General features: G+C 46.0%; 1 protein-coding gene across 6 annotated transcripts in view; it reads left to right on the top strand.

Moving 5' to 3' along the window:
- The first annotated feature begins 299 nt into the window (after positions 1-299).
- The window catches only part of PRRC2B (proline rich coiled-coil 2B), a 42,138-nt gene continuing 29,280 nt past the window's right edge, over positions 300-13,157 (top strand). For 4 of the 6 annotated variants that reach the window (XM_081967181.1, XM_081967179.1, XM_081967183.1 and 1 more), the window contains exons 1-8: positions 300-583; positions 7,244-7,411; positions 8,162-8,339; positions 9,486-9,588; positions 9,899-9,971; positions 10,230-10,373; positions 11,621-11,862; positions 12,573-12,694. In XM_081967181.1, coding sequence (XP_081823307.1) covers positions 7,297-7,411; positions 8,162-8,339; positions 9,486-9,588; positions 9,899-9,971; positions 10,230-10,373; positions 11,621-11,862; positions 12,573-12,694 — 977 coding nt within the window. In that variant the 5' untranslated portion in view covers positions 300-583; positions 7,244-7,296. The remainder of the gene's footprint in view (positions 584-7,243; positions 7,412-8,161; positions 8,340-9,485; positions 9,589-9,898; positions 9,972-10,229; positions 10,374-11,620; positions 11,863-12,572; positions 12,695-13,157) is intronic. The other 2 variants (XM_081967182.1, XM_081967180.1) reach the window with 1 other exon arrangement.

Here is a 13,157-nt window from a genome sequence, read left to right as displayed (position 1 = left end):
TCTCATTTTCATCTTTTTCCTTATTTTTCTTTCCTCCCTTCCTTCCTTTTCCCTTCCTGACTTTCCTTCCTCATTTCCCTCCCTCCTTTCTTCCCTTCTCTTTTCTCCCTTCCTTTTTTTCTTATTTTCATCTTTTTTCCTTATCTTCTTTCTTTCCTTCCTTCCTTACCTTCCTTCTCTTCTTCTCCTTCCTCCTATTCGGCTCTCCTTTCCACCCTTCTCTTCTCTGCCCCCCCCCCCTCCCCGGCTTCCTTTCCTTCCCTCCCCACCTTCTCCCTTGCTTTCCCCGGCGGGCCCTACAGGTGCCGCTGTCCTCTTACACCAGCCCGTCCGCGTCGGGCTGAGCTGCTCACTCCAGCCCGGGGACTGGTAGGCCTTGCTGAGGAGGCGGAGGCGGAGGAAGGGAGGCGGCGGCGAGAGGCGGAGGGCCAGTCGAGGAGACGCCGAGAGGCAGCAGCAGCAGCAGAAGCCGCGCCGAGCTCCGCTGCCGCCGCGCAATCCGCCGCCATCCGCCGCCTTCAGGCGTCCCGTTCGCCCGACCCCCGGCTCCCCAGGCGCCCCGGGCTCCCCGCAAGCACCACAGGTGGGCATCGGGGGGCGTCCGCGGCCATGGGGGGCTCTGCCGAGGGACGGAGAGGCGGCCGGTCGTAAGATGGAGACGCAGCAGGCCCGGCCTGGCCCGCTGGCCTGCCTCCCTCCCTCCCTGCCTGCCTCCCTCCCAGCGCAATGCAAAGCAAAGCATCCTCGCCTCTTGCTTTTTTGCCCCCCCCACCCCCCAATTGCAAAAAATCGCGGGTGCTTTGCAAAGGGGATCGGTGCATTTCGGGGGGGGGGTTTGTTGTTTTTTTGCAATGGTTGCAAGGACGTTGCATGGGAGGGGACGCCCCCACCCCGGCTTTCAAATTCTTATTTTGAGTGCGTTTTTTTTTTTGCAACAGATCCTCCCTCTTTAAATCTGGGGAGGGGGAGCTTCCGAGGTCGCCCTGGGCTGGTAAGACCTGTCTGGAATACCCCCCCCCCACCCTCTTTTTTTAAAAAAAATATTTTTCTCCTGGCTGCCTCTCCCTCCCATCTACCCTCAGCCCCTTCCCTCTTATTTATTTTTATGCAAACAACCCGATTTTTGACAAAACAACAACAACACGTTTAGTCCTGGCTTAATGCCATTTTATTTCCCTCTCCTCTCTCTTTTTTCTTTTTGCTCTTCCTCCCTTCCTGGATCTGAGCCGAACTGAGTTCCCCCTGGTGTGTGTGTGCGTGCGTGTGTGTGATTGTGTTGCCGTTGCCATTTTGTGCGGCTGTTGCTTTCTTCCAACCAGGGTTAGCTTTTTCCATTGTTTTGGTTGCTGGTGTCGCCTAGCCAGCGAGGCCTTGGGGTGATGCTGACCCCCTCCCCAGATCATCCATGCCACCCAGGGTACCAGAGGCTACCAAAACTGCACACTGCGCTGCCTTGCTAGACATCAAGCAATGCCATCCTGGTTCTCTTGCTTCTCTTTTGGCCAAAAAAGCATCCTCAAAAATACCACAGGCATCTCTCTCTCTCTCCCTCTCTCTCCCTCTCTCTCTCTCTCTGTCTCTGTCTCTCCATTTTCCCCTACGACACACCTGGCTTTTCCCAGCAGAGCGAGCGATGGCTTCCATCTCTTTTTCTATTTTCATGCGCTAGAGAAAAAATATGTTTCCTTTTTTTTAAAAAAAAAAAAACGATTCTTATTATTGGGGGAGCGCTGCCCAAATTGGCATTCCTGTGGGGTTTTAGTTTGCGTTTTGGGGGGGAGGGCGTGGGGAACAATGTTGATGGAAAAGGGGTGGTGGTGGTTTGGAGACATGCCGCAAGTGTATTGGGCATTGTGGGTGATAAACATGAAAGCGTGTTTCGGTGCACACCACTCTCTGGGATCCTGTTGGATGGCTTTGTTTTATTACCTGCTTTAAGCATCTCCTTTTACCTGGATTTAGGAACATGGCTTGTGTCTTATTACTTTTGTAAAGGTGTGTGTGTTTGTGTGTTTGTGTTTGTGTGTGTCCCAGCAGGAATCCAAAACTGGTGACACACAGAGGAAGTTGAGCAAAACTGCATGCAATGTTGTGATGGGGTTTGTGGGATATTTATTATTGTTATTGTTGTTGTTGTTGTTATTATGCCTTAGATCCTGTCTTCTCCCCCATACAGGGTTCGTGGATCTTCTAGTACATTTAAAAAAAAAAAAAAAAAAAAAACCAGGCACAGCTTGTCCCTGCAGGGAGAGTTGTGTGGCAAATACAGACCAGGTTTTTTTTTTTTTTGCTGCTTTTTCTTTGTTTATTTGTCATCTGAAAGAAGCAACACAGAGCTCAGCATTGTAGCAACACAGATTTATGTTTATATTTGCTAAGTGGGGCTCTCCCCTGTTGCAACATGGTTGATCCTTTGTGGTTCCCCAAAGTTTATGGTTTCATATTTGTAGCAATCTCTTGAGAGGCCAGAAATCTGGTGGGAGGGTGTGTGCGTATGTGTGTTTGTGTGTACATTTTTGCACCGTGTTTTTAAATTATCTGGCCCTTCTACAAGGTTTTTTTTCTCCCCTCTGTCCTGCTGATTTCTCCAGCTTACAGTTTCTAATTTTGTGTTGTCTCCTGATTTTTTTTTTAAAGTTTTAGCATGCAGTTTCTTATTTAGCTTGCCTTTTGATTTTTCATTATTTCCCATTTCGATTTCTCAAACCAGACACTGGTTGTCCTCCCCCACCCCCCCACCCCCTTTGGTTGACTAAGCTAAGTGAGATTATTTTGGTATCTTGTGGGTTTCTAAAAATCAGGCTGTGCACCATTGTCTTTGTTTTCCCAGCCCTATAACCCCAAATTAAATAAACTACTTTTAAAAATCGGTTTCTGGATGTATGCTTTTAACATGTTGATGAAAAGAAGCAGATAATTATACTTCTGCTGCCTCACATCAAGAGGCTGGAATTTGTCAAGTATTATTTCACAAGTAATGTAGATTTTCTGGTAGGTTTGTCTGAATATCTACTTAGTTTTTCTCTGTCATGACAAATATTAGAGATTGCTGTGGGATTCCAGGATGGAAAAACCGACATCGATGCTGGTCCATTGTGGGGGGAAAGTAATTTAAAACTGTAATTAGATTTGCCATAAAATGTGCGATAAAATTGCACATAAAATTCAATTGCCATAAAATTGGCTTCTTAGGAAGAAGTAGAGGTGCTTATCATTTGTGGCTAGGATGGGAGACCACCATGAGAGTCCAGGTTTAAGGAAATCAAGAACAGTGAAATATTTCCATCAATCCTCCCAGAAAAATGTATTTGGAAAAATCTTCACAGGGAATCTTTGATTTACGACTGAACCCAAAAAATATCGCTAAGCAAGACAGTTAAATGAGTTTTGCCCCATTTTACAACCTTTCTTGCCACAGTGGTTAAGTGAATCCCCGCAGTTGTCAAGTTAGTCATATGGTTGTTAAGTGAATCCAGCTTCCACCATTGACTTCTCTTGTCAGAAGGTCGCAAAAGGGGCTCACGTGACCCCAGGGACACTGCCACCGTCATAAATGTGAGTCAGTTGCCAAGAGGCTGAAGTTTGATCATGTGACCATGGGGATGCCATGACGGTCAGTCTGGCCATGATCAGCTGCCTACAGAGCTAGGCAGCCGTGAGGCAGAAGAACAATGGGAGCCCGTTCCCAGTGTGCGCATGCACAGAGCTGCCAGAAGAAAAGAACAGCTCAGAAATCAGGGCAGACTTTGGAGAGTAAAGCCATGGGTGGCAGGTGACTGGCCCCTCCCATAGGTCATAAAAGAGGAGCGAACGGGGAGTGGGCTTTTGCAATTAACAATTTGTTCGATCATTTGTTAGATTCGTTTTCAGGGGTGTGAAGATCTGTCCGTGAATCTCAGAGACTCTGTGCCCAGTCTTTCCTTGCATTGCACCTCATTGGGAAAATATTTACATGGCCCCTTCCAAGGTAGATAAGGTCTCTGGTCATAAGTATTCCTTTGAAAGATTGTTTGCCTGGCCTCTGCTGAAGGTGAAAGAGAGGAATTCACATTTGTTTAATAAAAGGGGTTTTGTTGAAACTAGGAATCTGTTTTGTGTTTTTTGGGGAGGCCCTAGGTCAGAACACCAAAGTTTCCATGTGAAGCATGGCACTTGGTAAGTAAACCGTGCCAAATTTTGCTTTGGTTGTTAAGCGAATCCAGTTACCCCCCCAATTGACTTTGCTTTTTGGAAGCCTGCTGGGAAAGTTGCAAATGGCGATCATATGACAGCGAGACAGATGTTAAGCAAGTTTTGTCCCATTTTACGATCTTTCTTGCCACAGTGGTTCAGTGAATCACTGCAGTAGTTACGTTAGTAACATGGTTGCTAAGTGAATCAGATTTCCTCCTTGTGTCAACCCTGAAGCTGACCTCCATATTGGAGCTTCCATGTTGCCACACTGGAGTTGAGGGAAAGGGAGGGGGGGATTAGAGATAGAGGGGTTTGTGTAGCCAAAACAAAGTACTTTCTCTTGAGAACCAAGGACATTCTCACACGTGGACCGTGGAGGGAGGGAGGAGGTCACGAGACGACAAGATTGGACCGTGTTACTGATTATTTGGGGTTGTGGGAAAACTTTCTCTTTTAACTAAGTGATAACTGTGGAGACCTTTAGAGTTAGTTAGTTAGTCAATTTAGTTTATTTTAATTTAACTTATTTTATTGTCATTGCACCTCGTACAATGAAATTAAATGCCATCTTCAGTGTACATCATACATAAGGAAACTATACAAATAAAACAAAAACACACATCCACATTCTATACAATTAAATTGTAAACCCCTAATATTGCATTAATAGTACACTATACAATAGGGACGCAGTGGCTCAGTGGCTAGCTGAGCTTGCCGATCAGAAAGGTTGGTGATTCGAATCCCTAGCGCCACGTAACGGAGGGAGCTCCCGTGGCTTGTCCCAGCTTCTGCCAACCTGGCAGTTTCAAAGCATGTGGAAAATGCAGGTAGAAAAATAGGAACCACCTTTGGTGGGAAGGGAGCAGCGCTCCGTGCGCCTTTGGCATTGATGCCATCATGCCGGACACATGACCACAGAGACGTCTTTGGACAGTTCTGGCTCTTGGCTTTGAAACGGAGATGAGCACCGCCCCCTAGAGTTGGGAAGGTCTAGCACATTTGTGCGAGGGGAACCTTTACGTTTTATACTCTATAATTCAATATAGTTTCTGCTCTGGGATGGAAGCTGCTTTTCAGCCTATCTGTCCTTGTTTTTATTGTCCTGCCAGATGGTAATATTTCAAAAAAGGGTGCCCGGGATGGAATGAGAAGGATCTCTAAGAATGTTTTGAACTTCCTTAAGGGAGCGGGAGCTATACAGCTACAGAGTCGGTTTTCGCCAGATATGTGCCAATATGATATTTGCAATAAAACTGTTCTTTGAGGGATCTACCTGTCTCGGAGTTTTGCTTGCTATGGATCTATTATTTAGAATCCTGACACATTGATTTTGCTTGTCAGGGTTCCCCTTTGCACATCTGTGCTGTTCCCGATTCTAGGGGGCGGTGCTCATCTCGGTTTTAAAGCCGAAGAGCCAGCACTGTCCGAAGATGTCCACAAGGTCTTGTGGACGGCATGACTGAACGCCGAAGGCGCACAGAACACTGTTCCCTTCCCACCAAAGGTGGTCCCTATTTTTCTATTTACATTTTTACACGCTTTTGAACTGCTAGGTTGGCAGAAGCTGGGACAAGTCATGGGAGCTCACTCCGTTACGCGGCACAAGGGATTCGAACCGCCGTGCTGCTGACCTTTCTGATCTATATCTTTTCTATATTAGTTGCCTTCCTACAACTCAGTTTTTGGGGATTCATTTCCTACCGAGCCAGGAAATTTGTTGGTCATAATGGTTTGTATCTTTTGGTGGCCAATAAAACCCAGCTACAATCGATTGGAAGGATAAACATGCCAAAGGAGGAAATTTCTCTTGTGCCTCTGCTCATCCTTCCCATTTTAGGAAGTTAAAGAAGCTTGAAATTGAACCTTAACTATCAGAAACGGTAAACTGAATCCCAATTGCTCCATTTCAGGGTTTTCCTTCATACTTTGCTTCCCCAGCATTTAGATTTTTAGCCCCACCAAACTGTCTGTCTGTCTGTCTGTGTGTGTGTGTGTGTGTGTTTGAAATAGCAAAACAAAACATTTCCGTTTGGGGCTCAAAACATTTCCTGAATGAAATTGAATGATTTTGCACGCCCAACGAGAAAGCTGCTTTTGGGCTTGGAAACAAATCAATTTGAAAAATTGTGCACGGCCCTATGAAAATAGATAATTAAAAAAAAAAGTTGTAGTTTTAAGGGTTTGTTTTAAACCACCTGGAGTGTGCATAGTTGGTGTGTACAGTTGTTGTCTGCAGGTGGTCAGGCAGAAGAGCTGTCGTACCTTTATCCAGATGTTATGATGGAGTGTTTTGGAGGCAGAAATTCTACCATAGCTGAAATGGGGAAATTGTTTTTGGAGGCTGTTGGCTGAGGTGAAAATTTGTGTTGTTTGTAAAATTAAAAGAACACTCCCTCCCTCCCCCCTCCCCCTCCCAAATCCTTCCTTCCAACCTTCCCTCCCTCCCTCCCTCCCTCCTCTCATATTCTTCCTTCCTTCCCTTCCTTATTTTTCCTCCATCCCTCCCTCTCCTTCCTTCCTTTACTCCCTCCCTCCCACCCTTTCTTCTGTCTCACCTTCCTTCCCTCCCTCCCTCTCATTCCGATCTTCTTCCATTATTATTTCTTCTTCCTCCTCCTCCTTTCCTGATGGGTCAGGGGGTTGGAATCGGAGTCCTCCAAGGTCCTTTCCAACTCAGTTATCCTGTTGTTGTGGTTAGTTCTAAAGTTGGTCTGTTTTTTATTTTTTTCCCCAAGGAATTGTTGTGCCAAGAGAAGTAGCTCAGTTGATAGCTAAAAAAAAAAAAAATACACGTTGCACAAACTTAGAAAGTGGCTAAATTCAACAAGAACGTTTTCAGCACAACCATAAATGGCCAAAGCTATCCCTTATCTTTGCATCCCCCGTGTCTCTCTGCATTGATAGGACTCTGGCTCATGGTTTCAAAAATATTTTTTTCCCAGGGGCCTTTTCAGATCAGACAACATGGGCCAGAGTTGGGGAATTTCACACTGCTGGCTCCTCTTTAATGTTTATTAGGCCATGCTTTAATTTTTGTCACCTTTTTTGCTTTCTGTCTTCCCTGCAGGCAGATCAGGAGCGGTGCAGATAAATTTCCTTACTCGATGACCTTTCATCGCGATGTCCGATCGTTCGGGGCAAATAACCAAGGGAAAGGATGGGAAAACCAAGTACACCACGCTCAGCCTGTTTGATAAATATAAAGGGAAGTCAGTAGAAACAGGTAGAAGTACAGGTGAGCCCTGTTGGGAAGGAGTGGCAACAAGGACGATGTGCATGTGTGTGCGTTTAAATCAGGCTCATTTCGATAATATTTGCACCTGCCCGTCTGGGTTTGGAAGGGAAGCTGGTTATGAGATGGATGGGGTACCACCAGGTGATCCCACATTTCTCCCCCCCCCCCGCGCCCCCTTTCCCCTGTGCTTTTGGGTGCAAGGGATCTGATTGGGTTGTGCTTGGGACGAAACGTTTGTGCGTTTGTGAGGTGGACATATTTCTTTACTTACCAATGCAGGTAGTCCTCGACTTACGACCACAATCGATCATCCCCAAATTGCTGTGGCTAAGTGGGGCATCTGTTAAGTGAGCTTTGCCCCATTTTGCAACCTTTCTTGCCACGGTCGCTAAGTGAATCACCTCAGCTCTTAAAATTAGATAGTGAATTTGCCTTCCTTGTTGACTTGGCTTGTCAGAAGGTCGCAAAGGGGGATCATGCGACACGCACAACCCGGGGTGCTGCAGCCGTCATAAATATGAGTTAGTTGCCAAGTGTCTGAAAAGTGAAAAACAATTTCAAGTCATTTTTTTTTTTAGTGCCGAACGGCCACGAAACAAACGGCCATCAGTTGAGGAGTACCTGCAACTGAAAACGGCGTAACTGGGACACTTTGATGTCCGTTTATGGCTCTAGATAGCAGTTGCTTGTTGCAATTCATGCTGAGGATAATGGGTCTGGGTGGATTATTCCCTCTCTTTCTCTTGCTAGTTATTCCTAGACATGGCTTACAGAGTCTCGGGAAAGTTGCTTCCGCACGGCGCATGCCCCCTCCTGCCAACTTGCCAAGTTTGAAATCAGAGCATAAAGGAAACGACCCCAACATCATAATCGTGCCGAAGGACGGAACAGGATGGGCAAACAAGCAGGACCCCCCAGAGCAAAAGAGGTGAGCCGGGCATTTTCACCTTCCTTCTTTGGAAGGACCAGCCTGTTGTGGCCGGTCAGCAGAGCTTGCAGCAGTTTCGGACAGTGAGGAGGTTGGGGAGGAACCTGGGCCAGTCCTGGAGTCTGGGGAAGGCTCGGATGAGGGCTCTGTGTCGGAGGCAGAGAGGGGGCCCGGGCCGTCTGACAGTTACCAGCTGCCTTCAGAGTCAGACATCTGTGAGGCAGAGGAACTGAGGGAGCCTGTTCCCAGTGGGCGCATGCCCAGAGTGGCCAGACAAAGGGAAGAGCTGAAGAACAGGGGTCGACTTGGGAGTAAGGCCACAGGTGGACAATGAATGGCCCCTCCAATAGGGAATAAAAGAGGAGCGAAAGGGGAGTGGAGTTTGCAGGAGACCATTACTTCGCTTTATTGGTTCCTGGCTCTCCGAGACTCCTTGCCAAGTATTGCAGATATGGGCCTGGCAGCTCTCCAAGCCAGAGAAGGTCTGTGACCGTAAATCCTCCCTTGAAAGACTTTGCTGGGTGTGAAGGAGCAGAATTCACAGTCCATTAAGGAAAAGGTTTTTTTGTCGGGACAAGGAGTTTGCTTCATGCTCTTGAGAAGCCTAGGTCGGGATGAGACACTTCAGGGATGACAGGAGCTGAATGTTATTGTGGTGGGTGATGACCACAGGATCTTTCCCCCATTTTTTTTTTCCACTTAGTTTTATTAAGTATTCCAAGTTTAAAAAAATGCATATGCAAGGAGAATAGAAATGCAATACCAAAAGTATATAAAAGGTGTATAAAAGAAAAAAAAAGAAAGGGAAACAAAGTAACTACTTCCTTCATCCCAGCAAGTAAAAACCATCCTAATAGTTTAGTCTTATATTTTCCACAAGCATAAAGTCCAGAAGTGGTTTCCAAGTGGAAACAAAATTAATTGTATTTGTTTCCTTAATCAAAGCAGTCAATTTATAGCCGTCTCTGTTGACTCCCATCAACTTTTACAGCCATTCGTCTATTGTGGGAATAAATCCAACTTTTACCAAAAATCTTTTTGAAATCAACCGAGATCTACAAACAAAAAACAAAAAACCCTCCGCCGATCTGTAAAACTCACAGGGACTCGGACGGTTCAGTCACTTTCTCCTTCCTTTTGTGTCAGTTCCAGTTGCACAGCCGCACAGCCGCGGGAGTCGCTGCCGCAGCAGGATTTGCAGAAATCTGTCTCCAATTTACAGAAACGGAACCTGTCAATCAGCCAGGAGGTGAGTAGTATGAAGATGGGTGGTCAAACTCAAAAGGACAGGCATTCGAATTCAAAAGGACGCTTGGCAATTGACATGTACTTAGGAAAGTTGCAGCTTCCTGGGTTCATGTGATCTCCTTTGGAGACCACAAGGAAAGTCAACGGGGGAAGAGCTAGGTTCACGTAGCTCACTGGGGAACTGTAGGGATTCGCTGAACAAGAAAGGTTGTAAAATGGGACAACTGCTTTTCAATGGAAATTTTGAGGTCGTAAGTCGAGGACTGCCTGTAAACTTTTCTCTTTTTTTAAAAAAAAAAATTCTTCTGCAGAATACAAATTCAGCACTCGGTGGTATAAAATCATGGGCGCAGCTGAATGGAAAGCCAGCCAGACTAGAAGGTGGTAAGTATCCCCCGTTTGTGGACGGTTTGTGCTTAGGCAGGTTTTATTTTTATTTTGTTTGTGTGTGTGTGTGTGTGTGTGTGTGTGTGTTTATGTATATACATCACATTTTAAGCCCAAGCGTTGATTTATCAAACCCCAATCACATAGTTTCATAGCAGAGCATAGGTATACAGCTAGTCTAAAATGTATCTATTTCATAGGTGTTTTTTCTTTTTCTTTTTTCCTAATATCGTTCAAATGCTCTCTCCTCCCCAGGTTCAAGGGGCTCAAGCCGACTGTTATCCTTCTCTCCCGAGGATTTTCCAACGTTGAAAGCAGCTGGCGAGCAGGACAGGTCTGGCAAAGAAAAGGGCACCTTAGATCCGTCGTATGGGCCCGGACCAAGCCTCCGCCCCCAGAGTACGTACCTGGGATGCCCCCTCACCTTCTTTCCCAGGGGACAACCTCGAGATACCTTTCACCACCAGGAAAATGACGTTTGTATAGAATGGGGTGGGTGGCGCTCAAATAAGCCCTCCCCGAAAATATTGCAACACAGCAGCAGCCATGAGGTGACCACGCTCGCTGCCTCCTGTACCTCAAAAATAATAAGACCTCCCCGAAAATAAGGCCATTCACTTATTTTGTAGGGCAAAACACGGTACTTCAGCTGACTGCATTCCACTTATTCTCTTCTCCATCCGTCAAACATTTCTTTCTGGGGGACCCCCCCCAAAAAAAGGGGGGGGGAGAAAGTATCTTTAATTTTTAACCTGCTGCTCCTTTTTACTTTCACGGGATGTCCTTGTCTCAATGCTCTTTCTAGGCCGGTGGAAAGGAGAAGAAAAAAGCCCACATAGAAGTCCATTAAACCAAAGCTGATCCAAACCAACATTCTTTTCTATCTTTAGCTCCCATGTGGGTTTGTTTAGGAATGTTTGGCATATGCCAGTTTTCAATGTTAGGTCTTTTTTTTTTTTTAAAAAAAATTGCCTTTGCCCTCCCTCCCTCTTTTTCCTTCCTTCCTTCCTTCCTTTTCCCTTCGTTTCGTCTTCCCTTCTTTTTCCTCTTTCACTTCTCCCCTCCTCTCTCTTCTTCCTTCCTTCCACTCTCCCTCCCTCTTTTTCCTTCATTCATTTTCCCTTCCTTTCCTTCCTTCCCCTCACTTTTTTTCCCCTTCCTTCCTTCTTTCTCCCTTCTTTCTTTTCTTTCTTTCTTTCTTTCTTTCTTTCTTTCTTTCTTTCTTTCTTTCTTTCTTTCTCCTTCCTTCTCTTTACTCCTTTCCATTTTTTCTCCTCCTTTATCTCCTCCTCCACCACCTCCTCCTCCTCTTTATATATTTTCCCCTTCCTCCTCCTTTTCATCCTAACTTATCTTCTCCTTCCCCTTCCCTCTCTCATAAAAGCCAGAACCAGGCAATGAAGAACAAGTAAGTAGATAGAAATATTTAGAATTTGGAGAGCCCAACAGTCCTTAAACTTTGAAAGATGTTTGAAAATCCTACACACCAAATCCTAACATTGCCAATTATTTTTCCTTTCTTTCTCTTTTTCTTTCCCTTCTCATTCTTTTTTCTCTTTTTCTTTCTTTCTCCTTCTCTTTTTCTTTCTTTCCCTTCTTTCTCTTTTTCTTCTTTCTTTCTCTTTTTCTTGCTTTATTTCTCCCAGATGTCACAAGTTGGAGGGAAGGTGGTGGTAGAAACAGTACCTCGGCCACCTCTTTGTCCCCCTTCCCAATCGAGCTGGGTACCAAGAGCTCCAGCGCAGGCGAGGATGTTCCGACCTCAGCCAATGGGGCTGATCCCAAGGACCTTTCTCTCCGCCCGTCTCTGCCTGCTCGCAAAGGAGCATCACAGTTTATGGCAAACACGTACCAGCCACCCACATACCACGACATGCTTCCTGCCTTCGTAAGTACTTCAACGCCTTCCAAATTTTACCTACTGCATTACAAGAGACCGTAAGCCGCTTGTGGGCTTTCTAAATACAGGTAGCCCTCGACTTGCTGTTGTGGCCCACCAGTGGCCAGCTGATGTGGCAGCAGATTCGTACAGTGAGGAGGTTGGGGAAGAACCTGGGATAGTCCTGGAGTCTGTAGAAGGCTCTGATGAGGGCTCTGTGTCAGAGGCAGAGATTGGGGCAGGGCCGTATGCCAGTTATCAGCTGCCTTCGGAGTCGGACATCAGTCAGGCAGAATAACAGCTGGAGCCTGTTCCCAGTGTGCGCATGCACAGAGTGGCCAGACGAAAGGAAGAGCTAAACAACAGGGGTCGACTTTGGAGTTAAGCCCACAGGTGGACGATTAAATCCCTTTTTTGAGTGCCATTGCACTAAACTAACTGTTGTAAGTTATGAGTACTTGTATGTCAACAAAATCCAATATATTCTCTTCCCCTTACACAGCAGGTTTCCAAATAGTTATTCAACTTTCTCATCTTTATTTAACAAAAATACTCTTTTTTTAAAAAAAAATCAAAAATCTGTAAGATTTAACATATTGTATGCCATCGTCCCAAGAAAGAAAGAAGAAAGAAAGAAGAAAGAAAGAAAGAAAGAAAGAAAGAAGACGGAGGGCTTAACCATTTTCTAATACTTAGCTTTTATATCTGCTGTACCTCAGATGTGTTCAAATCCGCCAGCCGAGACCCCAAGCCTACCTGAACGGGCATCTTTTCCTCTCCCCTCCTTCTGTCTCGAGCCCCGTGTCCCCTTTCGGCAACATCAGCCAGCCGACCAAGACGGGTAAGTCCATATCGTGGTGGGAGATGGTTATCAATCCGGCTGCTCTGATTTCTGTTGTGTCTGTCTGCAAACATTGCTCCTAACAACTTTTTGCAACAAGTCTTTGAGTGTTGCAAACACTCAACGTGAATGCTTTGCGTGTTTTTGCCGTTGTGAGTTATGTTAGTGCAGGGGTCAGCAACCTTAAACACCCAAAGAGCCACAAAGGTCCTAACCGGAAGCCCCCCGTTCAATTCTGAAGCCGACCGGGAGTCCGGTTCCCCCGCCACAGCAACTCCTTCTAGTGTGGCATCCTTTTTCCTCTACCTTGTCGTAACCAAAAGCCCTATCAACTGTGATGCCAACCGGCGACAGGGAGCCGCAGCAGAGGAATGAAAGAGCCCACACGCGGCTACAGAGCTCAGGTTGCTGATCCCTGTGTTAGTGAATGTAGCAAGCGGGAACAATAACAAGGCCACAAAAA

Source organism: Natrix helvetica, assembly GCF_964273705.1.
Source record: "Natrix helvetica genome assembly, chromosome: 15".
Lineage (NCBI taxonomy): Eukaryota > Metazoa > Chordata > Lepidosauria > Squamata > Natricidae > Natrix > Natrix helvetica.
This window is presented reverse-complemented; position numbering and strand designations above follow the sequence as displayed.